The 22,244-nt window shown below is 41.4% G+C and overlaps 2 protein-coding genes across 2 annotated transcripts in view; one reads left to right on the top strand and one right to left on the bottom strand.

Moving 5' to 3' along the window:
* Positions 1-1,275: 1,275 nt before the first annotated feature.
* chrne (cholinergic receptor, nicotinic, epsilon) lies at positions 1,276-16,965 on the bottom strand. Its single transcript, XM_079508265.1, has 12 exons — positions 16,801-16,965; positions 16,290-16,423; positions 15,673-15,717; positions 15,053-15,162; positions 14,752-14,907; positions 12,110-12,207; positions 6,274-6,474; positions 5,712-5,826; positions 5,040-5,154; positions 3,926-4,142; positions 2,289-2,422; positions 1,276-1,781 (listed from the first exon to the last, which is right to left on the bottom strand). Exons 1-12 carry the CDS (start codon positions 16,862-16,864, stop codon positions 1,617-1,619), a joined length of 1,554 nt encoding a protein of 517 aa, XP_079364391.1. The 5' UTR covers positions 16,865-16,965; the 3' UTR covers positions 1,276-1,616.
* Positions 4,037-22,244, top strand: part of gltpd2b (glycolipid transfer protein domain containing 2b) — a 35,839-nt gene continuing 17,631 nt past the window's right edge. The window contains exon 1 of the mRNA XM_079507377.1: positions 4,037-4,160. The gene's annotated coding sequence lies outside the window, so the exon portion shown is untranslated. The remainder of the gene's footprint in view (positions 4,161-22,244) is intronic.

Genomic DNA, 22,244 nt, shown 5'->3' with positions numbered 1-22,244 from the left:
AGATAGGAAAGTAAACCAGGGAGGAAATCACAGTACCGCAGTACTTCAATCGGATAATTAAAAAAAAAAGAAAAGGTTTATTCTGATCAGAATCAGCATTACATACATTTCAAATAAATAATACCAAATACTGAATATTCACTACCCATCAAATGTATCTAAAATGTTCAACCAAGTACAACAAAACCAGTTATTTCAAATAACAGCTTGACATTCTATAGTTGACCACATTCAGATCTCAATAAACCATCCTGATGAACAGTAATGTATGGTCATCTCATAGTGAAAAAGAAAAGTGGGAAAAACAAATGTGGTGTAGCTAAAATTATACTTTTTCAATTTCTTTTGTGTTTTTGGGCTCCCATATGTGTTTTCTATCCCCACAAATAACCAATTTTGAACAATCAGGCTTTCATATCATATAGGTACTTTAATGGAAATTGCTCTCAGGAACAGCTCAACTGATTTTGGCCTCATCGTGATGTCATCAATGTCACCCTACTTTGTATAATTCCTCCTCTTCTTTAGTCTTCAGTTCCAAATTTGCATTTCCACTTTGTTTACAATGTCCACCATTGTTGATTTTCCAAGCTGGCATGGAATGGAAACAATCCTGGTTTTATCTAGCATCAGTATTATAATGACTCAAATATTAAATAATCTGCATATCAGCACCCCCACCACCTCAGGACATTGTGGTACTGCAGCTAAAACTGCTTTCAAAGTCCAGAAAGAAATGACAAGGACTATCAGAGTGGTGATTGAGGCTCAAACCATTAGAAATAACTTTGAGGGACATAGACAATATGATATTAAAAGCAGTTTTAAAATGCATGTTATTTGTGCTTTAACAAACTGACAACCTGGTGCTAGTTTATGATAATATTCTCCAGTACATTATAAACTATCTTATCTGAGCTGTAGACACACACTGGAAGATACTGAAATCGTTGTTACATCTCCTTCCTTTTAATTATTTTATTTTTAAGATTCATGAAACACATGTCCTAATATAATTTATAATAGGCCTAGATATCAGAAATACTTAATTCAAGCATCATAATGAGAAGTGTTTAAGCAAATCACAACGAACATAACATATTACTCAGAAACCAGTGGCACAATGAAACACCTATACTGCTATAAAGATGTAGAACATAATAGTGAGTACAACATGGCTCCAAATCAGAGTTGGCTGACTGATGTTACATGCTTAGGGTTAGATAAGACAGAAATATGCAGGGGTATCTGGAGTATATATTTTTTTTAGATAGGCTTGATTCTTTAACATATCATTGCACTCCATGCACATTCCCTCAAAAATCAATATGCTTCTAAAAAAATGCATTATTTGAGTGAGTCTCTGCATCTTGTGAGAGACCCCTGCACTTTCCACCCTGTTTGAGCAGGAACCTCAGCAGTACTTAATATCACCATCATCCTCAATGTGAATAATCGTTTTCTTTTTATTGATATAAATCCCTGCTCCACACACTCAATCCTGAAATGTAGCATTGCAGGGGAAATACAGGAGGGCTATAGATACTATAGCTACTATAGATACAGTAGCTTGAGGTACACGGAAACCCTGATACGATTCTGATTTATATTTACATTTATGGTTCATATTTTTTCATGTCATGGGCAAATGGAAAATCTGGCACCCTGTTGAAGTGTCCTGTTAGGAAGATAGACACTGTGCCCAGAACGAAGAGCAGAATAGCAGCCCAGAAACACACCTTGTCAACCATCTTTCCAATCAGTACCCAGTTTTCAACTTCCTATTTGAAAAAGAGAAGATGAAAGAGAAAATTAAACAATATTGTATATCTATTGAATTTGGATTTAACCCATTGAGACCTGGGAACGATTCTACAACACATATATTATATGTAATTGGCCGCCGACCCCCATCTGAAAATATGTTGCTCCAGGGACTTCCCCAGAAGCAAAGATTTGAGTTAAAAACGTTCGCTCTGAAAGAATATATAGTCAAAGATTGGCCACATTTCACGATTTTTCAAAAATAGCAGACCTACAAGCTCGTAGCGCGGCACTCGGTGCCGCGCTATGAGCTTGTAGATCTGCTATTTTTCAACAGCTAAAGCATAACATAATGATTAAAACACCAAAGGGGGTTCCTGCCCAGAAAAAATAATATATATATATATATATATATATATATATATATATATATAGTATATATATTGTATATCTATTGAATTTGGATTTAAATTTAGATAATAATATGTAAGTTAAAGGGTAGCTGATTCCAAAGAAACACTTACAGATCCAAACTCGTTTGTGCTCCTTGTGCTCTCAGCAATGAAGTTACAGGCATCCACACACTCCTTTATCTCAGGCGCAGCTTTGGCCAAGCTCTTATACAAATTGGCTGTAGTGCTGATATCTATTTCATCCACTAGAGGGGGTAAGACACCAACAGTTAGATAAAGCCATACATACACCATTAAGCTACATTTATATACAAATGTGTTGCTCACCAAAAATCGAATAACAATAGTCGAGCAACACTATTTGTATGACAACGTTTAGATTACTTAAATGTCTAAAAAAGGTATTTTTAGACATTTATTGGAGTCCATAACTTACAATACTTTCTACTTCAGACCATAGTCTTTTTAGACATTTCTTGGGAGTCCATAACTTTCAATTATACTTTCTACTTTTCAAAGTCTAACAGTGGTAATCATGAACATGACATATTATACAATGCTGTGATCATATTCCTATACTGATTTGCAACTGCAAAATATATATATTTTTATATAAGAAAAGTTGTTAAGAGTAGGTGCATTACAAAATACCAGAATGGGGATTTACAAAAAAAACAACAACATTGAAGTAGTTTAGAGGGGATTAGAGTTCAACTTCTTACTAAATGTTCCTGAGATACCATGCCTCTCTTTCTGTTTATCAAACAGCATCTAGTAGTTTAGAGGGGATTAGAGTTCTTACTAAATGTTCCTGAGATACCATGCCTCTCTTTCTGTTTATCAAACAGCATCTAGTTTAGAGGGGATTAGAGTTCTTACTAAATGTTCCTGAGATACCATGTAGTAGTTTAGAGGGGATTAGAGTTCTTACTAAATGTTCCTGAGATACCATGCCTCTCTTTCTGTTTATCAAACAGTAGTTTAGAGGGGATTAGAGTTCTTACTAAATGTTCCTGAGATACCATGCCTCTCTTTCTGTTTATCAAACAGCATCTAGTTTAGAGGGGATTAGAGTTCTTACTAAATGTTCCTGAGATACCATGCCTCTCTTTCTGTTTATCAAACAGTAGTTTAGAGGGGATTAGAGTTCTTACTAAATGTTCCTGAGATACCATGCCTCTCTTTCTGTTTATCAAACAGCATCTAGTAGTTTAGAGGGGATTAGAGTTCTTACTAAATGTTCCTGAGATACCATGCCTCTCTTTCTGTTTATCAAACAGCATCTAGTAGTTTAGAGGGGATTAGAGTTCTTACTAAATGTTCCTGAGATACCATGCCTCTCTTTCTGTTTATCAAACAGCATCTAGTAGTTTAGAGGGGATTAGAGTTCTTACTAAATGTTCCTGAGATACCATGCCTCTCTTTCTGTTTATCAAACAGTAGTTTAGAGGGGATTAGAGTTCTTACTAAATGTTCCTGAGATACCATGCCTCTCTTTCTGTTTATCAAACAGTAGTTTAGAGGGGATTAGAGTTCTTACTAAATGTTCCTGAGATACCATGTAGTAGTTTAGAGGGGATTAGAGTTCTTACTAAATGTTCCTGAGATACCATGTAGTAGTTTAGAGGGGATTAGAGTTCTTACTAAATGTTCCTGAGATACCATGTAGTAGTTTAGAGGGGATTAGAGTTCTTACTAAATGTTCCTGAGATACCATGTAGTAGTTTAGAGGGGATTAGAGTTCTTACTAAATGTTCCTGAGATACCATGCCTCTCTTTCTGTTTATCAAACAGCATCTCGCTGCGCGGCTGTTTCAGGACATATTCCTCCGCTCTCTGCATCAGGCCAAAGGAGCTACGCCGACGTTCCCTCACAACACCGTTAACCTCTGGACCCTTCTCTTCCCCCTCGTCCTCCACCAGAGGGGGCATGCCCAGGTAGCGAGGCACCAGCCGCAGGAAGATCTGAGTGAGTCACAAAAGGTACGACCAGCCCATTAGTCCACTGGTTTTCAACCTCTTTAGAGGAGCATTCAGTGATTTGGGCGGTGATCGGTCTGCCCCGGTAACACGATGTGCACATGCACACGCTCTACAGTGGGGGGGACACACGACAGGCCAACAGCACGCACACCAAGGCCTGCCCCCGCTCGATCACGATTGGCGGAAGGCCCCTCTCTATCCTGATTGGATGAAGGCTGGGTCACCTATAGCCAAAAACGAAACCTATGGTTTTTTGACCACAGGGGTTAACTGGGGACAGGGAGGAACTCTTTATATGGGCAGCTCACTCTATAGTAGGGAGAATTATCACAACAGTGTAGATTGGGATCCCAGAGATGAAGAAAAAACAGGGTGAAAATCACAGCATTAAATTAATTAATAAATAAATTAATTAATTAATTAAATGGCAAATGGTGCATTTATATAGCGTCTATCCAAGGCGCTTTACATAGATTGTGCATTATATTCACACACACACACACACACACACACACACACACACACACACACACACACACACACACACACACACACACACACACACACACACACACACACACACACACACACACACACACACACACACACACCGATGGTGGCGGAAACCATGCAAGGCACCAACCAGCACATCAGGAGCAATTAGGTGTTCAGTGTCTTGCTCAAGGTCACTTCGACACTAACTCTGGGGGAGCCCGGGTTCAAACTGGCAACCTTGCGGTTTACCATCATCCAGCCACTCTACCCCTGAGCCACCGCCGCCCCAATCGCAATCATGGCTTGAATAGAAGTGATATGGGGTGCAGGGGATGGATGGGGGTTTAGGTTATCATAGACATGGTGTTGGGTCATCGTACGTACATGTTTGAGGCTTTGTGACATGGTGTGTGTCCGGGGATTGCGCAGGGAGAAGTTGAGCACCACAATCTGGTTGGTTGCGATAAGAGTAGTCACAGACATGACGAAGATCAGGTACCTGAGGGAGATATTAAAGGATTGAGTAGCATGAGGTCATGTGGGGTAAATAACCACAGAGAACTGGAAAAGCGGTGAGGGACAAAAAGACAGAAGGGGTTATTATCAGGGACGTGCACAGAGTGTTAGAGAGGCAGGGGCTGAAATCCCCTAAGAGGGCACTTTTGAATAGCGAAAATAGCAGATCTACAAGCTCTGTGAGCTTGTAGATCTGCTATTTTCGGGGTACAACCCAGCACTCTTTAGCTAGTGGAGATGTATGGTGTAAGACATGGATTTCTAAACAAATTTGTTCAACGCAAAATGCTGCGTTCAAGTTCAGGAGACTTTGGGGGAATGCTGCCTTCCGGTATGGCATGGAAAGGAGTGGCATTTGCATGTCTTTCACTGTAGTAAATGCTGCATTTGTGGTCTGGACAGGGCATTTGTTTTACAGACGGGTAAAAGGGCAGGGGCTGAAGCCCCCTTTGATGTCTATGTGTGCACGTCCCTGGTTATTATTACAGTATGTAGAGTAGTGTATGTAATGTGTGAAGAACACACACCGAGCCGACTCACTTGCCAATGAGAGGCACAGAGAGAGACGTCTCAGGAACCTTCCCAGCGACAAGAATCAGGAAGACAGTCTGACCAAGCAAGACAGAGATGGACACAGTCAGCTTCTGTCCCCCAGCTGTGAAGGGCACAATAGAGTCACAGGCACTGAGAGAGTTAATGCATTCTCAATTATGGGACCAAACATATATGCATGCAGTACAGATACGTTCATATCAAAATTAAATAGTTATTTGATATACTTTGGGAGAATTTGCTTTGCGGTTATCATAGCTATTATTTCTTTAATGTTGTTGCTGTCGGGCATCTACATATTTCAACTTTTAGTTTTTTCATAAATGAACGCCCTAATTCATCATGTGAATTGTCGCTCAAAAGTCGTGAAAATAGAAGATTTTACGTGTTACATACAAGGTCTCCTCCCGACAGCAACAATATAAAGAGTCATTATTCATTCATTAGTTATTATTATCATCATCATCATCATCATCATCACTATTATTATTAACATTATTATTATTATTATTATGCTGCTGTTATTGTTATGAGGGATGACACTACAGACCCTGAGCAGGTAGGAAGTAGGCCAGGACGACCAGGGAGGACATGAGGACGCAGGGCAGGATGACGTTGATGATCCAGAAGAGAGGCTTCCTCTGGATGATCAGGTTGAAGGCGATGGACTGGTACTCCAGGTCCTCAGGAGAGTAGCGCGGGTTGACTATCTTCCTCCCTGGACGATGCTTGATGGCCCACTCGCCGTTCTCTAGGGGAACACCACACAATACCAGTCTATAGACGAGCGACACATACTGTACAGACAGCGCTATGGTGCAGAATATAAACATTTCATTTGAAGATGGGAGTGCCATAGTTTTGTACTTTTTCTGTTTTGTACTGCATGTGTCTATATGGAGCATGGACGTGCACACATAGATATCAAAGGGGGGCTTCAGCCCCTGCCCTTTTACCCGTCTGTAAAACAACTGGCCTCTCCAGACCACGAATGCAGCATTTACTATGGTGGAAGAAATGCAAATGCCCCTCCTCTCCTTTCCATGCCATACCGGTAGGCAGCATTCAGGAGAATTGTATTTTTTTTTCTCCGAAGTCTCCTGAACTAATTTGTTTTGAAATCCATGCCGTACACCACATCTAGATAAAGAGTGCAGGGTTGCGCCCTGAAAATAGTTGATCTACAAGCTCTTTTGTGAGCTTGTAGATCCGCTATTTTCGCTATTTTGGGCCAAAAGTGCCCTCTTATGGGATTTCAGCCCCTGCCTCTCTAACACAGTAACACTCTCTGCACGTGTCTGCTATGGAGTTAACATTACTCTCATAGACCCCCCCGGGTGTGGTTATATAGTCGTCCCTGTGTATTCTTTCATTCTTCCTGAAAGCCTTTGAGTCAAAAGGCGCAATGGAAATAGACCACTATATTCACACACTAAAATTATCCCCTCACCTTTTTATCATACAACAGCTGTGGGCGAGGCTTAAGTTCAAGTAGGTGGTGCTAATATGAAAACCAGGTATACTTAATGAACTGGTGGGTGTGGCCACATAAAAACATAATTTTAACACTTTCTGTACACTTTTTTGAAAAAAAAAGAAGAAAAACAATCATCCTAGTATAATCATAATACCTGATGATCAATTTATTTGGGGGGGGGGGGGGGGGGGTCACGGCAGCCCATCTTTAACTATACCGTCTACCTGACGTCCCTGTTTTGAGCATGGCTAGCGAACGTTTCCCAAGGTTTAAAAAATAGCAGATCTACTCTTGTAGGCTTTTTTTCTCCATTCGTCGTATGAAGAAGTATAATAGGTTTAAATGGTTGACTTTGAATTATCTGCGAGTGTGCACAGTAAAAACTTTGATGTTCACTTAAAGGTATAGGGTGAGTGTGATATTTAGTTATTAAATTAAATAGTGTAGCTTTATATTCTGATAGTACTCATGGCTATAGACTAGTGTTTCAGTGAGAGGATGCTCCATGCCATCCCGATCTCTATTCTGATAGTACTCATGGCTATAGACTAGTGTTTCAGTGAGAGGATGCTCCATGCCATCCCGATCTCTATTCTGATAGTACTCATGGCTATAGACTAGTGTTTCAGTGAGAGGATGCTCCGTCCCATCCCGATCTCTATTCTGATAGTACTCATGGCTATAGACTAGTGTTTCAGTGAGAGGATGCTCCATGCCATCCCGATCTCTATTCTGATAGTACTCGTGGCTATAGACTAGTGTTTCAGTGAGAGGATGCTCCATGCCATCCCGATCTCTATTCTGATAGTACTCATGGCTATAGACTAGTGTTTCAGTGAGAGGATGCTCCATCCCATCCCGATCTCTATTCTGATAGTACTCATGGCTATAGACTAGTGTTTCAGTGAGAGGATGCTCCGTCCCATCCCGATCTCTATTCTGATAGTACTCATGGCTATAGACTAGTGTTTCAGTGAGAGGATGCTCCGTCCCATCCCGATCTCTATTCTGATAGTACTCATGGCTATAGACTAGTGTTTCAGTGAGAGGATGCTCCATCCCATCCCGATCTCTATTCTGATAGTACTCATGGCTATAGACTAGTGTTTCAGTGAGAGGATGCTCCATGCCATCCCCATCTCTATTCTGATAGTACTCATGGCTATAGACTAGTGTTTCAGTGAGAGGATGCTCCGTCCCATCCCCATCTCTATTCTGATAGTACTCATGGCTATAGACTAGTGTTTCAGTGAGAGGATGCTCCATGCCATCCCCATCTCTATTCTGATAGTACTCATGGCTATAGACTAGTGTTTCAGTGAGAGGATGCTCCATGCCATCCCGATCTCTATTCTGATAGTACTCATGGCTATAGACTAGTGTTTCAGTGAGAGGATGCTCCATGCCATCCCGATCTCTATTCTGATAGTACTCATGGCTATAGACTAGTGTTTCAGTGAGAGGATGCTCCGTCCCATCCCGATCTCTATTCTGATAGTACTCATGGCTATAGACTAGTGTTTCAGTGAGAGGATGCTCCATGCCATCCCGATCTCTATTCTGATAGTACTCATGGCTATAGACTAGTGTTTCAGTGAGAGGATGCTCCGTCCCATCCCCATCTCTATTCTGATAGTACTCATGGCTATAGACTAGTGTTTCAGTGAGAGGATGCTCCATGCCATCCCGATCTCTATTCTGATAGTACTCATGGCTATAGACTAGTGTTTCAGTGAGAGGATGCTCCGTCCCATCCCGATCTCTATTCTGATAGTACTCATGGCTATAGACTAGTGTTTCAGTGAGAGGATGCTCCATGCCATCCCCATCTCTATTCTGATAGTACTCATGGCTATAGACTAGTGTTTCAGTGAGAGGATGCTCCGTCCCATCCCGATCTCTATTCTGATAGTACTCATGGCTATAGACTAGTGTTTCAGTGAGAGGATGCTCCATGCCATCCCGATCTCTATTCTGATAGTACTCATGGCTATAGACTAGTGTTTCAGTGAGAGGATGCTCCATGCCATCCCGATCTCTATTCTGATAGTACTCATGGCTATAGACTAGTGTTTCAGTGAGAGGATGCTCCGTCCCATCCCGATCTCTATTCTGATAGTACTCATGGCTATAGACTAGTGTTTCAGTGAGAGGATGCTCCGTCCCATCCCCATCTCTATTCTGATAGTACTCATGGCTATAGACTAGTGTTTCAGTGAGAGGATGCTCCATGCCATCCCGATCTCTATTCTGATAGTACTCATGGCTATAGACTAGTGTTTCAGTGAGAGGATGCTCCATGCCATCCCCATCTCTATTCTGATAGTACTCATGGCTATAGACTAGTGTTTCAGTGAGAGGATGCTCCATGCCATCCCGATCTCTATTCTGATAGTACTCATGGCTATAGACTAGTGTTTCAGTGAGAGGATGCTCCATGCCATCCCGATCTCTATTCTGATAGTACTCATGGCTATAGACTAGTGTTTCAGTGAGAGGATGCTCCATGCCATCCCCATCTCTATTCTGATAGTACTCATGGCTATAGACTAGTGTTTCAGTGAGAGGATGCTCCGTCCCATCCCCATCTCTATTCTGATAGTACTCATGGCTATAGACTAGTGTTTCAGTGAGAGGATGCTCCATGCCATCCCGATCTCTATTCTGATAGTACTCATGGCTATAGACTAGTGTTTCAGTGAGAGGATGCTCCATGCCATCCCCATCTCTATTCTGATAGTACTCATGGCTATAGACTAGTGTTTCAGTGAGAGGATGCTCCATGCCATCCCGATCTCTATTCTGATAGTACTCATGGCTATAGACTAGTGTTTCAGTGAGAGGATGCTCCATGCCATCCCGATCTCTATTCTGATAGTACTCATGGCTATAGACTAGTGTTTCAGTGAGAGGATGCTCCATGCCATCCCGATCTCTATTCTGATAGTACTCATGGCTATAGACTAGTGTTTCAGTGAGAGGATGCTCCGTCCCATCCCGATCTCTATTCTGGTAGTACTCATGGCTATAGACTAGTGTTTCAGTGAGAGGATGCTCCATGCCATCCCCATCTCTATTCTGATAGTACTCATGGCTATAGACTAGTGTTTCAGTGAGAGGATGCTCCATGCCATCCCGATCTCTATTCTGATAGTACTCATGGCTATAGACTAGTGTCTCAGTGAGAGGATGCTCCGTCCCATCCCGATCTCTATTCTGATAGTACTCATGGCTATAGACTAGTGTTTCAGTGAGAGGATGCTCCATGCCATCCCCATCTCTATTCTGATAGTACTCATGGCTATAGACTAGTGTTTCAGTGAGAGGATGCTCCGTCCCATCCCCATCTCTATTCTGATAGTACTCATGGCTATAGACTAGTGTTTCAGTGAGAGGATGCTCCATGCCATCCCGATCTCTATTCTGATAGTACTCATGGCTATAGACTAGTGTTTCAGTGAGAGGATGCTCCATGCCATCCCCATCTCTATTCTGATAGTACTCATGGCTATAGACTAGTGTTTCAGTGAGAGGATGCTCCATGCCATCCCGATCTCTATTCTGATAGTACTCATGGCTATAGACTAGTGTTTCAGTGAGAGGATGCTCCATGCCATCCCGATCTCTATTCTGATAGTACTCATGGCTATAGACTAGTGTTTCAGTGAGAGGATGCTCCATGCCATCCCGATCTCTATTCTGATAGTACTCATGGCTATAGACTAGTGTTTCAGTGAGAGGATGCTCCGTCCCATCCCGATCTCTATTCTGGTAGTACTCATGGCTATAGACTAGTGTTTCAGTGAGAGGATGCTCCATGCCATCCCCATCTCTATTCTGATAGTACTCATGGCTATAGACTAGTGTTTCAGTGAGAGGATGCTCCATGCCATCCCGATCTCTATTCTGATAGTACTCATGGCTATAGACTAGTGTCTCAGTGAGAGGATGCTCCGTCCCATCCCGATCTCTATTCTGATAGTACTCATGGCTATAGACTAGTGTTTCAGTGAGAGGATGCTCCGTCCCATCCCCATCTCTCCACTGTCTGCAGCTCTTTAGTAAACACAAAATGCTTTTCTTTTTCTTTTTTTATTGGGATTAGGATTGGGATACTACTTTGATCCACGTCAGTATAGAGAACTCAGGCAGGATACAGATGAAACAAGTGAAATTGGAAGTGTTGGGAAGTAGATTTAGCTAAATCCGGCATGTTTACACTTAACTCATGTGTACAGTACAGTATGTATGTTCATTAATCCAGGGGTTCTCAACGTTTTTGGCCGGGGACCCCCGGAAATGCTTTGGCAATGTCTCGGGACCCCCGCCCCGCCCCCTCCCGACCCCCAATATAAATTGACTGCTACAATAACCTTAAACCGTTTTGGGCAGGAACCCCTTTTGGTGTTTTAAGCATTGTTATAATTTAGCTATTGAAAAATAGCAGATCTACAAGCTCATAGCGCGCCACCGAGTGGCGCGCTACGAGCTTGTAGGTCTGCTATTTTTGAAAAATCGTGAAAATAAAATAATTTTTCTCTTTTTTAAAAAAAAATAATTTGGGGACCCCCTAAAATAATTTGGCGACCCCCCGAGGGGTCGCGACCCACGGGTTGAGAACCCCTGCACTATAGAAAGAAGTTGATAAAAGGGTACTTTCTCTCCCGATTGCCTGAAATTGACAACCCACCTGAACGTATGTATTTTAATGTATTTTCTGTTCATTAAAGAGCTAGAGAGAGTCGGGGAGACCTGTGACACTGAACAAACACTCGATTTAATAGCAATGATTACTATCAGACTATAATACTGAATAATGAATTTAATGAAAAGTGTTTCGTTTTAACCAAAGAATTCACTTTGTACATGTGAGAGTGTAACCAAATGGACCCATAGGGGTGTACAGTACCTGTGAAGGCTGCAGGGTCAATATCTACCCACTCTATTGGTGTTCCTTCATCAACAGCCAAGATGATGTCCACTTCATTAAAGCTGTATGTCTGGGACCTGGATTAGGAGTGGTCAGCAGAAGACATGGGGTAATATCATATGCATTCCCTAATTGTGGGATCACTATAATGTTATTGTCAACGCCAACGGTTTTGGCACCTAACTAGTCCTTCATACTTTTAGCTAGAAACTCTGTTCCAACTCTACAACGTTCAGCCTACTTATACATATTGGCTACCATTTGAATCTTTTGAAATAATTAATACTTGAGAGAGATATTTCACTTTAAAATGTTCTATTCATTTCAATGGGGAAATGCAATTTAGCTGCAGTGCAGCATAGCAACTGCTTATTAGACCCTAGCAACAACACATTAGACCCTAGAAACCACCGATTATACCCTAGCAACCGAATATTAAGCCCAAACCACACCAAAGGGTCGGGTCGGGACGAGACGTTTTTAAGGTCAACCACACCAATGCAATTAGCTCTTCGCTAAATCCCACCCCAAAAAGTGATTGTCCAATGCCAATCCAAATAGTTTAGCAACTGTTGCTATGCAGGTCAAGCTTTTGCCACCTCATAGCTGTCAGTGTTATTTTGCATGGCTGTGTTGTTGAACACATACACAGCTTAACGTTGGGAAAGTTACACGACTGACACCCACCCAGGTGTTGGCAATAATACTAATGACCGTAGTCTTACCGTGCAACATGAACTCCTGTCGGGCGGTCGTTAAAAGTTGATTTCTCCCTCTGTTCTGTCATAGGCCAATTTCTAGTTTATTTAAATAATGTCATGCACATTTGCCCAGTAGATAGCCTACTGCAGGCCTGGTTGACTAGATTTAGAAGACATTTTGAAGGTTTTCCTTCTGAAATGATCCATTTTTTATATGGAGAAATGATCCCATGATTTAACATGCATCTCAATGGGTGAGAAGGACAGCTTGACCTGTCTCTTCGCTGCTAACGTGCCTATTGGACAAGGACGGGTTAGGGAGGGACTTAGCGAAGGGCTAATTCATTGAGTGAGTTGCATTGGTGTGGTTGACCTTAAAACGGTTTTGTCCCAAGGAGTCCCTACCGGTGTGGATTGGGCTTTAGACCTATAAGGATGTCCCGATACACTTTTTTCGTTCCCGATCCGATCCCGATACCACAATTTCTGTGTTAGCCGATACCAGTGTTGTGATCTCGTGTTGTGTTCATAGCTATCTAGCTATATATCTCGTGTTGTGTTTATAGCAGACTCCTCACTCAAATGTGCACTTGCAGTTTGGGCAACTCGAAAGAAAACTCAACATGCCCCAACATTTTATTTACCTGCCATAGTGTCAACCCCTTATCCCTGTGTCGGATCAGTGGTTAGACTGGCATATTCGCCGATACCGATATGACCCGATATGACAAATAAGGGCCAATACCGATACAGTATCGGGACATCTCTGTAACTAGCAACCATCTGTTTTGCCCTAGCAATCGCATATTAGACCATAAATGGCATATTAGACCTTATCAAACATGTATTAGAGCCCAGCAACAACTGTTTTACCCTAGCAACCGCCTATTAGATCTTAGAAACCGCCTATTAGACCCTAGTGACCGCCTATTAGACCCTAGTGACCGCCTATTAGACCCTAGCAACCGTCTATTAGACCCTAGCAACCACTGTTTTACCCCAGCAACTGCATATTAGACCCTAGCAACGACCTATTAGAACATAGCAACCAATGTTTACCCTACAAATAAAACTAAAACACTGTCAACACTTTTAATACTACTAAGACTTTAACACCTTTAAAAACCTTTAACACCTTCAAAACCTTAAACCTTTAGAGTTTAGAACCTTTAGAATAGAGATGCACAATATTGAAATTATGACCGATATCCGATCTCTGATTGTTTGCAGCGTTATATAAACCGATACTGATTCTGATACAGATATATTACATTATTGTATTTACTATTTATATTGAACTTTATTGTTTTGCTGGTGAAAGTAGATGGTAAGCCCCCACTCCCAGCTGACGCTCCTATACCAGACAGACAGGCAGACTGGCTGCTCTAGTACAAACTAAGCCATTGACGGTCAAATTATTATTGTGTCATCATCAATATCTGTGAAAATTATCTGGATTCTTTTTTAGACCGATCCGATACCAATATGGCATTTTTATGGCCAATATGGCCGATATCCAATTCTAGGTCATATCGGCCTATACTGATTCCGATACCGATATTTGACATTATTATTTATATTGAACTCATTGCTGAATTTTTACATTTTTGTTTTGCTGGTGAAAGTAGATGGCAAGCCCCCCTCCCCACTAGTAACAAAGTAGATGGCAAGCCCCCCTCCCCACTAGTAACAGCTGACGCTCGTAAAGAGACAGAGACAGAGGCAGACTGGCTGCTCTGCAAGTAAAAGCCATTGACAGTCACATTATTATTGCGTCATCAATATCGGTGAAAATTGTGTTTTTTTTTAGACCGATTCGATAACTATATGGCATTTTTATGGCCGATTTCGATACGCTACCGATTATATCGCACATCTCTACTTTCTAGTATGTTCAAGGATGTTATTATTATATCATACCTGAATAGCATGGTGCAGTTTTGCCAATCAAAGGGGAAGAAGGTGATTTCAATGGCACAAGTGCTGCGATAGATGGCAGGAGGCAGCCAGTACATCCAACCCTCGTTGCTGACCAACACGTTGGCATAGTACGCAATGTCAAATTTACCATCGATGCTACAGAAACGGCAAAGAGATGAAGAGATGGTTAAGATCCCAGAGGCTTAACACAGGAAGCGAAAAGACAGCTGATATGGAGACATGGCAAGCAAGGGTAAGAGACAGGATCACCCCCCCCCCCCCCCCTCCTGAAATGGCTTACTTGTTCTCAAGGACAATGTCAGGGAGCCACACAGTGCTGGGAGGCACACGAATAACTTCAATGCCATAATATTCCGTTTTGTTCCACGTGAGACGATAATCAGGCCATTGCTTTGGGTGGAAAAGAAGAGTCAATGGGACAACGCAGAGAGATTAATAATAAAGAAGAGTCAATGGGACAACGCAGAGAGATTAATAATAAAGAAGAGTCAATGGGACAATGCAGAGAGATTAATAAGTGAGATAATATGAGGTAAATAAAGAAGAGTCAATGGGACAACGCAGAGAGATTAATAAGTGAGATAATATGAGGTAAATAAAGAAGAGTCAATGGGACAACGCAGAGAGATTAATAAGTGAGATAATATGAGGTAAATAAAGAAGAGTCAATGGGACAACGCAGAGAGATTAATAAGTGAGATAATATGAGGTAAATAAAGAAGAGTCAATGGGACAACGCAGAGAGATTAATAAGTGAGATAATATGAGGTAAATAAAGAAGAGTCAATGGGACAACGCAGAGAGATTAATAAGTGAGATAATATGAGGTAAATAAACGTGTAGACGTTTTTTTGGGAGAATACGAGAGTTGCGAGAGGTGCAATAGGTGTGAATACTCACAATCTCAATCCAGACATTGGTTGTTAAAGTCTCTTCCTTTTCGTTCTGTAGGAATATGTGAAACAATATATGAACGTAAACAAAGAGCAGAACTGGACTCATGCTGACATTATATGCACTGCAGTACTTGATTGTTGATTATATCAATCTATTAGGAATGCATATGCTCCATAATGCATTCTATATGCATTTGAATTGTATAGTCATTCAGTAATAACAATTACACCCATGAGACATTAACCCATTCAGGCCTGACGTCGAAATTAAAAAAAAAAAGTTTTCTAAATCATGACAATTTTGGAAAGATTTGAGGCACATTTTAACGATTTTTCAAAAATAGCAGACCTACAAGTTCATAGCGCGCCACTCGGTGGCGCGCTATGAGCTTGTAGATCTGCTATTTTTCATAATAGCTAATAATAGCTAAATTATAACAATGTTTAAAACACCAAAAGGGGTTCCCGCCCCAAAATGGGTTAATGGTTAATGTGGTTAAACGCTAACGTGACATGGATGCGTTCCAGGTCTCAATGGATTAAGTATAACCCAGTCCAGTCCAGAGATAAATTATAACTACATTTTGTACCTAATGAAGTATTAGAAGTGGGTTCTCTCACCAGGGAGATTAGATTGGTGAGGGTCATTTTGAGTTGGACCTCAATCTTGTCGGTGGGAATCTTTACCGGGCGAATATTCTTGTTGTAACGTTTGAACAGGTGACTGATCAACTCTGATTCCTCATTACAGCCCACTGCATGGAGAATAAGACGAGAGAAAGATTCATGCTTGAACGGCCTTATGCAGCATACAGGTGAAGTAAGAACAACTACAGCCACATAGTCATAATATATCTCAGTGCTTTGAAGAAATCACTGCTATACCGCTCCAGTACAAATCATGCCATGATTATTCTAACAATGTAGGCTACATTCTTGGTGCTGGTGTCGACATTTCTGAGGAGGCACAAATGTAGAAATATCGCTCCAGTACATAAATCTTAAGGGTTTGACAAGTGCATTTTATAGATATATAAAAACAAAACACATGATTATATAAACATAGCGTTGTATAGGAGGACGTGCAAAGAGCTTTGGTTCCAGCTCCTAACCAGTGCGTAGGCCTACTTACCATGGACAACAAACGTCCCTAAAGTACTTAGAACCAAAAACGTCCAAAAGGAACGGCTTGCCATTGCTGTGCGCTCTTGTGTTTACAGATTGTGTTATTCCTTTAGATTGTGCGCATATGAAAGAAAGAAAGAAAGGCAGAGGTTATTTCCGAATGGCTTGTCGCCCCAAGACCCCCCCACTGTCCCCCGACCTGCTCCCCCAGCTGTCGTTCCCCATGGCTCGGATTACACAGCAGCCGGGGAGCGCTAAACTTGATCTTAAAGTCACACTCGGGTCGATCACAAGAATCATCATTATCATTAGTGAAGTCAATTCTTGCCTCAAAAAGCACTCGAATCACATGCAAACTGAGAACTAAGCTCCCAGTGTCTTGAAAGTCACTATGGTCCACTAAAAACCATTTGGCCATACATATTCCAAATTGTACACACTGTGTGTGTGTGTGTGTGTGTGTGTGTGTGTGTGTGTGTGTGTGTGTGTGTGTGTGTGTGTGTGTGTGTGTGCGTGTGCGTGTGCGTGTGTGTAAGAGAGAGAGGGGGAGAGAGAGAGAGAGAATACTTTTGGGTGCAGCTGAACAAGGTGAACAGGTGACAGCCTACGATGTGTCCAGACTCAGAGTAGGCCTATTATTACATTCATCAGTGCCACTTGTTGCTTGCACAGCAGGTCTCCAGCGACGGGGTGAGTAGCGAGTCGATTGGGGTTGGAGGTTTTTGGTAGTGTGTGTGTGCGTGCGTGCGTGCGTGTGTGTGTGTTTAGACCCATCACTTGCGAGATTAAAAGACACCAACAACATGATTATACAATGTTATATTCACTGTGTGCGTGTGTGCGTGCGTGCGTGCGTGCGTGCGTGCGTGCGTGCGTGCGTGCGTGTCAGCAGTATTTGTACTATTGGTCAGTGGAATGGTTGATAAAGTGATGTTGGCCAACAGCAATGGGCCGAGGGGAGCAGACTAGTATTGGGAATGTGCAGTGCGAGTTCCACAGTCTGTGGTGCATTTCTAAATATACAGATAGTGAAAGAGAGATGAGCCCCTAGTAACAAGAAACAAGAGAAGGCCTCTACGCTGTGCCTCGTTGCCTCAGCCTAATAACACCAGCAGGGTCTAGCATAAGGCTGAACACATGAAAACATCAGAATGGCGCTACTTGTAGGAACAGTGTTGATTCCGTCGACGAAAACTAAAGGCGGAAAATGTTCGTTGACTACCTTTTTTCACTGACGAAAACTAAATGGAAACTAAATGAAAACTAAGCTACGTCTACGATGACTAAGACATACTGACAATTTCGTCAACAAATGAAAACTATAGACTAAAATGTTAGGAAAGGACTAGTGGACAAGAGATCCAGTAAGTCATTTTACACTTGGTTGCATGCTGAAAATAGCCGATCTACAAGCTCACAACGCGACTAAATCTTTTAGTCGACTAAATCAACTGTAGATTTAGTCGACTAAAATCTTATGATATTTAGTCGACTAAAACTAGACTAACACTAAAACATTCCAGGTGACTAAAATGTGACTAAAACTAAATGAAAGCTATTCAAGGGACTATGACTAAAACCAAAATTTGCTGTCACTGTGTTGGAATCTAGAAGTGTGTCTCGTGCATTGTGCTGTATGTACTTTGAACACTGTCAATAGATCAGAAACATCTTGAAATATTGAAAAAGTGTAATTACAGATTACAGAAGTGTAATTACAGATTAATGCATTATACTAAATAGTATAATGCATTAAATAACAATTTTGTTTCCTTTATAAAAAAAGTAATGTTACCTGGTTAACCCTTTTCTAAATACATGCTTGAAACCAGGATAGCGTATAATAGGCACACACCATAAAAAACAGAACATGTTTTTCCGTAAATAATCATGTACTCAAATCAATATAAAGGTTGTCATGACATGTCAAAGAGCATCTTATCTAAATTACACCTTGCAGTCTTTGCAGACCTTTGCCCGCAAGATTTTCCAAGTGCAAACCTTTGGATAACATTGTGGATTACTACATTGTTTTTTAGTCATTGTAATCTTTACTGATTACAGTTAAATGTATTATTATTAATCTATTACATTATTATATAAAATCTGTCAACTCCCATTCCTGTATGCAATCTGTAACTTTATTTTAATTAATAAAACATTATTTTGTATGTATGTTAACCCATTTAGGCCATCGACATTTGAAAAATGTCTTCTAAATCAGACAGTTTTCTGAAAAACCTTATGTTTCTGTATCAGTGGTGCTCAATGTCAAGGACCCCAAAAATTATATGTAATTGGCCGCTGATCCCCATCTGAAAATATGTTGTTCCAGGGACACCCCCAGAAGCAAAGATTTGAGTTAAAAACGTTCACTCTGTAACAATATATATTCAAACATTTTCACGATTTTTCAAAAATAGCAGATCTACAAGCTCGTAGCGCCGTACTCCGCGCCGCGATATGAGCTTGTAGATCTGCTATTTTTCATAACATAATGCTTAAAACACCAAAAGGGGTTCCCGTCCTGTGGTTGTAGGTGGTCTCATTTCTCATTCATTGATTAATGTAGACCCTGGTGTCGGGAAGGACACCTACTGGTTGACCAGTAGTATTACCAGGAAGCCCACAATATAAATATATCTCCCCTTTTGGATGAGTGGAAGAAATGCATTCTCTTACATGTGTGTGTCTGTGGTTAGAATCCTCCTGAGTAGGGCACAAAAGTTACACATTGCAGATTAAAATGCATTTTATTTCCATATTCTGCCATTTAATAGTTCTAAATGTATTTAGTCATAATGGACGAGCTAATGTTTAACTCAAAAGTAGTGGGTAATTAAAATCACACCTAAAACCAATGAACTCCTTTCTAGCCAAGACCGAGATTCCGAGATTAATTTAATAATTTATCGCTACCGCAAGGCTAAGCACCCATGTAAGAAACAGCCCAAATCCCTGCGTGCAGGTGCATGATCGGAGCCTAATAAAACATTAATTTGAGCTCCCGCTAAACAATGATCGCATCGCTAGTAGGCCTCTGTGGGCCTCTGTAGACCAGGGGGTAGGAGTACTTAGACAGAACAACAAGAGCCGCTCTTCTTTGCTCATCTTGCACATTTAGCTGGCCACCTACCGCCCCCTGTGGGAACGGGTGTCCAAGAAGTTAATTGGGCAGCCGAGTCCATCCATATGTAAATCAGAGATGCAGAATACCCTGTAGCTGCCTCAGCCAAGTATTCGGCTCCATAATTTATTCAGCAAGTCTTCAGGGACACTTTCTAAAGGGGCCCAGCAGGGCCAAAACCTAAGAAAAGGAGTTGTATATAATTATTACATTTGTATACCAAACATTAAAAGTGTACTCCTCGGAGCACAGATCTCCACCAGGCCTGCTCATCTACCCAAGGTCTTGTCAGTCATGGTGTAGTGTCTCTCGCATATGCCAGACCCTTCTCAGCTCCGCCTACTCGGCCTGAGAAGAGGCGGAGGTAGGCGGAGCTGTGAAGGGTCTGGCTAATATGCTAGACGAGTCATGGGTCATCAGATCATAAGGAAGCTGTGGGAATGGGCAGAGCCTCTATGGGGAGTTGCATCATGGGGGTAAGATTGCGTGACCTATGGTCAATAGTAATTGGCCAAAGCGTGAAGTGGCCTGTTATGGTGCCATGACTCAGGCTGACATTGAAAATGTGTGGATGTGTGTGCATGCAAATTTTCACGGTAATCGTTCCAGTAGTGATTCGTTCTTCATCAACACACACACACAGACAGACTGACTAGGGCGAAAACATAATCTATGCCTCCCGGACAGAATGTTACACAGTTATTATTGTCAATTGTTACTCAATTATCACTACCTTCTCGCCATGGTTTGTGCAGGGCCGCGGGAAGGTATTTACAGTAGGAGGTGCTGAACGTTTAGGAGGGGGTGCGCACGTGTAAGCGTGCGCCGCAAAATGCGCGTGCACACACCTCGTGCACGCACATTTGTGCATTTTCACACGGAAAAGTGACTTTTACTTTCCTATATATACTATAATAACTATCTGCCTCCCGTGCCGCAATGAACTAACGCTACGCTTGATTTTTGTCACGGACATACAAAATAAATGGTCAATAATTTTACCAGAAACCCAAATAGCTAGCCCTAAATGTATACAAATGGCCTCATAATGTGCCATAGTGACTATGCCTGTGTGCTACACATTTTAAAGGGGGGCTAATTTGAAGAAGAACAGAAGTGCCCAACAGTGTCATTGTGGGCATGACATCTATTTAGCCCTTGCCTTTTCATCTAATTATAGACCACTAATTCAAATGTGTAGGCTATAATTATGAAAAAAATCTAACAATAATAAATTATTATTATAATTATTTATGATTAACATACTGATGATTGCACCTGACTTGATAAGGCAAAATGGTTGAAATTCTTCCATGTACACAAATACATATGGCTGAGATTTCAGTTCTTTATTTCTTGTTCTCAGTTCTCTGTTTGCTGGAAAGTTCTAGTCAAATGATTTGTGGTTTGTCACCAAGTTCCCTTTATCACTGCATATAGTTGTACAATATGTCTTTTGTGTCATGCCGTCTGTTCCCAAGCTCATTTAACTGATGTCTTGTCTCATTAGTAGTAGCTAATAATAAACAGGTCAATCCTGTGTTAATTCACTCTATCCCACTCATTTGTTAGTTTCAAGAGTAGTAGTGGTTTCCGTTAAGGTGAACAAGTATTCAATGTTGATGAGAAAGTCTTAGAACATGCGCACCGGTAGGTGGTGTGATGTAAGGAATTATGCCAGTGGAACAATGAAAGAGCAACAATGAAAGGCAGCTATTAGCAAACATTACTTCTAGCTGTCTGTCTTGTCTTGCATCCTCACCTGACATTAATGAGCATGTCATCCCGACACTTCACCAGTCACCAAAATAATTCAAACTAATTATTTAAATATTTTGATATATTGTATAAAAAATGTCACAGACATGGACAAGTCTTGCCAGTCTTGACATGTTGATGACCCCTGGAACAAACAGACACATGCAATTAACCAGAATTAGGCGCCGATACTGTGATACATACAGCATACTTATTAGGCATAGTAACAGAAATCTGTTTTGAACATATACATAAAATGATTTTTTCTATTATTATTATCTTCCCCTCCTGTCCGATGGGGGGGGGGGGGGCTGTGCCTGGGGGGAGGAGGTGCTCCAGCCCATCCAGCACCCCTACTTCCCTCAGCCATGGGTTTGTGACATGTTCACAATGTACAGATTGTTGTCCAGCTAGAAAATACTTTCTTAGTCCACTAATGCATTCAAAATTCACAAGCAAACGTTCAAAGAGCAAGCAGCTGGATATCTCTTTTATCAATCATGAATCATTTAGAGAGTCTCTGGACATTGTTTTGTTAGTAGCAACGCCCCGCTTCACAAATACAG

This window comes from Electrona antarctica (genome assembly GCF_951216825.1).
Source record: "Electrona antarctica genome assembly, chromosome: 8".
Lineage (NCBI taxonomy): Eukaryota > Metazoa > Chordata > Actinopteri > Myctophiformes > Myctophidae > Electrona > Electrona antarctica.
This window is presented reverse-complemented; position numbering and strand designations above follow the sequence as displayed.

Coding starts and splice junctions, on each gene's coding strand:
- chrne (XM_079508265.1), bottom strand. CDS start 16,864: ATGGCAAGCCGTTCCTTTTGGACGTTTTTGGTTCTAAGTACTTTAGGG. Junction 15,718..16,289: donor TCACCAATCTAATCTCCCTG/GTGAGAGAACCC, acceptor ATATTCCTACAG/AACGAAAAGGAAGAGACTTT. Junction 14,908..15,052: donor GACATTGTCCTTGAGAACAA/GTAAGCCATTTC, acceptor CCGTTTCTGTAG/CATCGATGGTAAATTTGACA.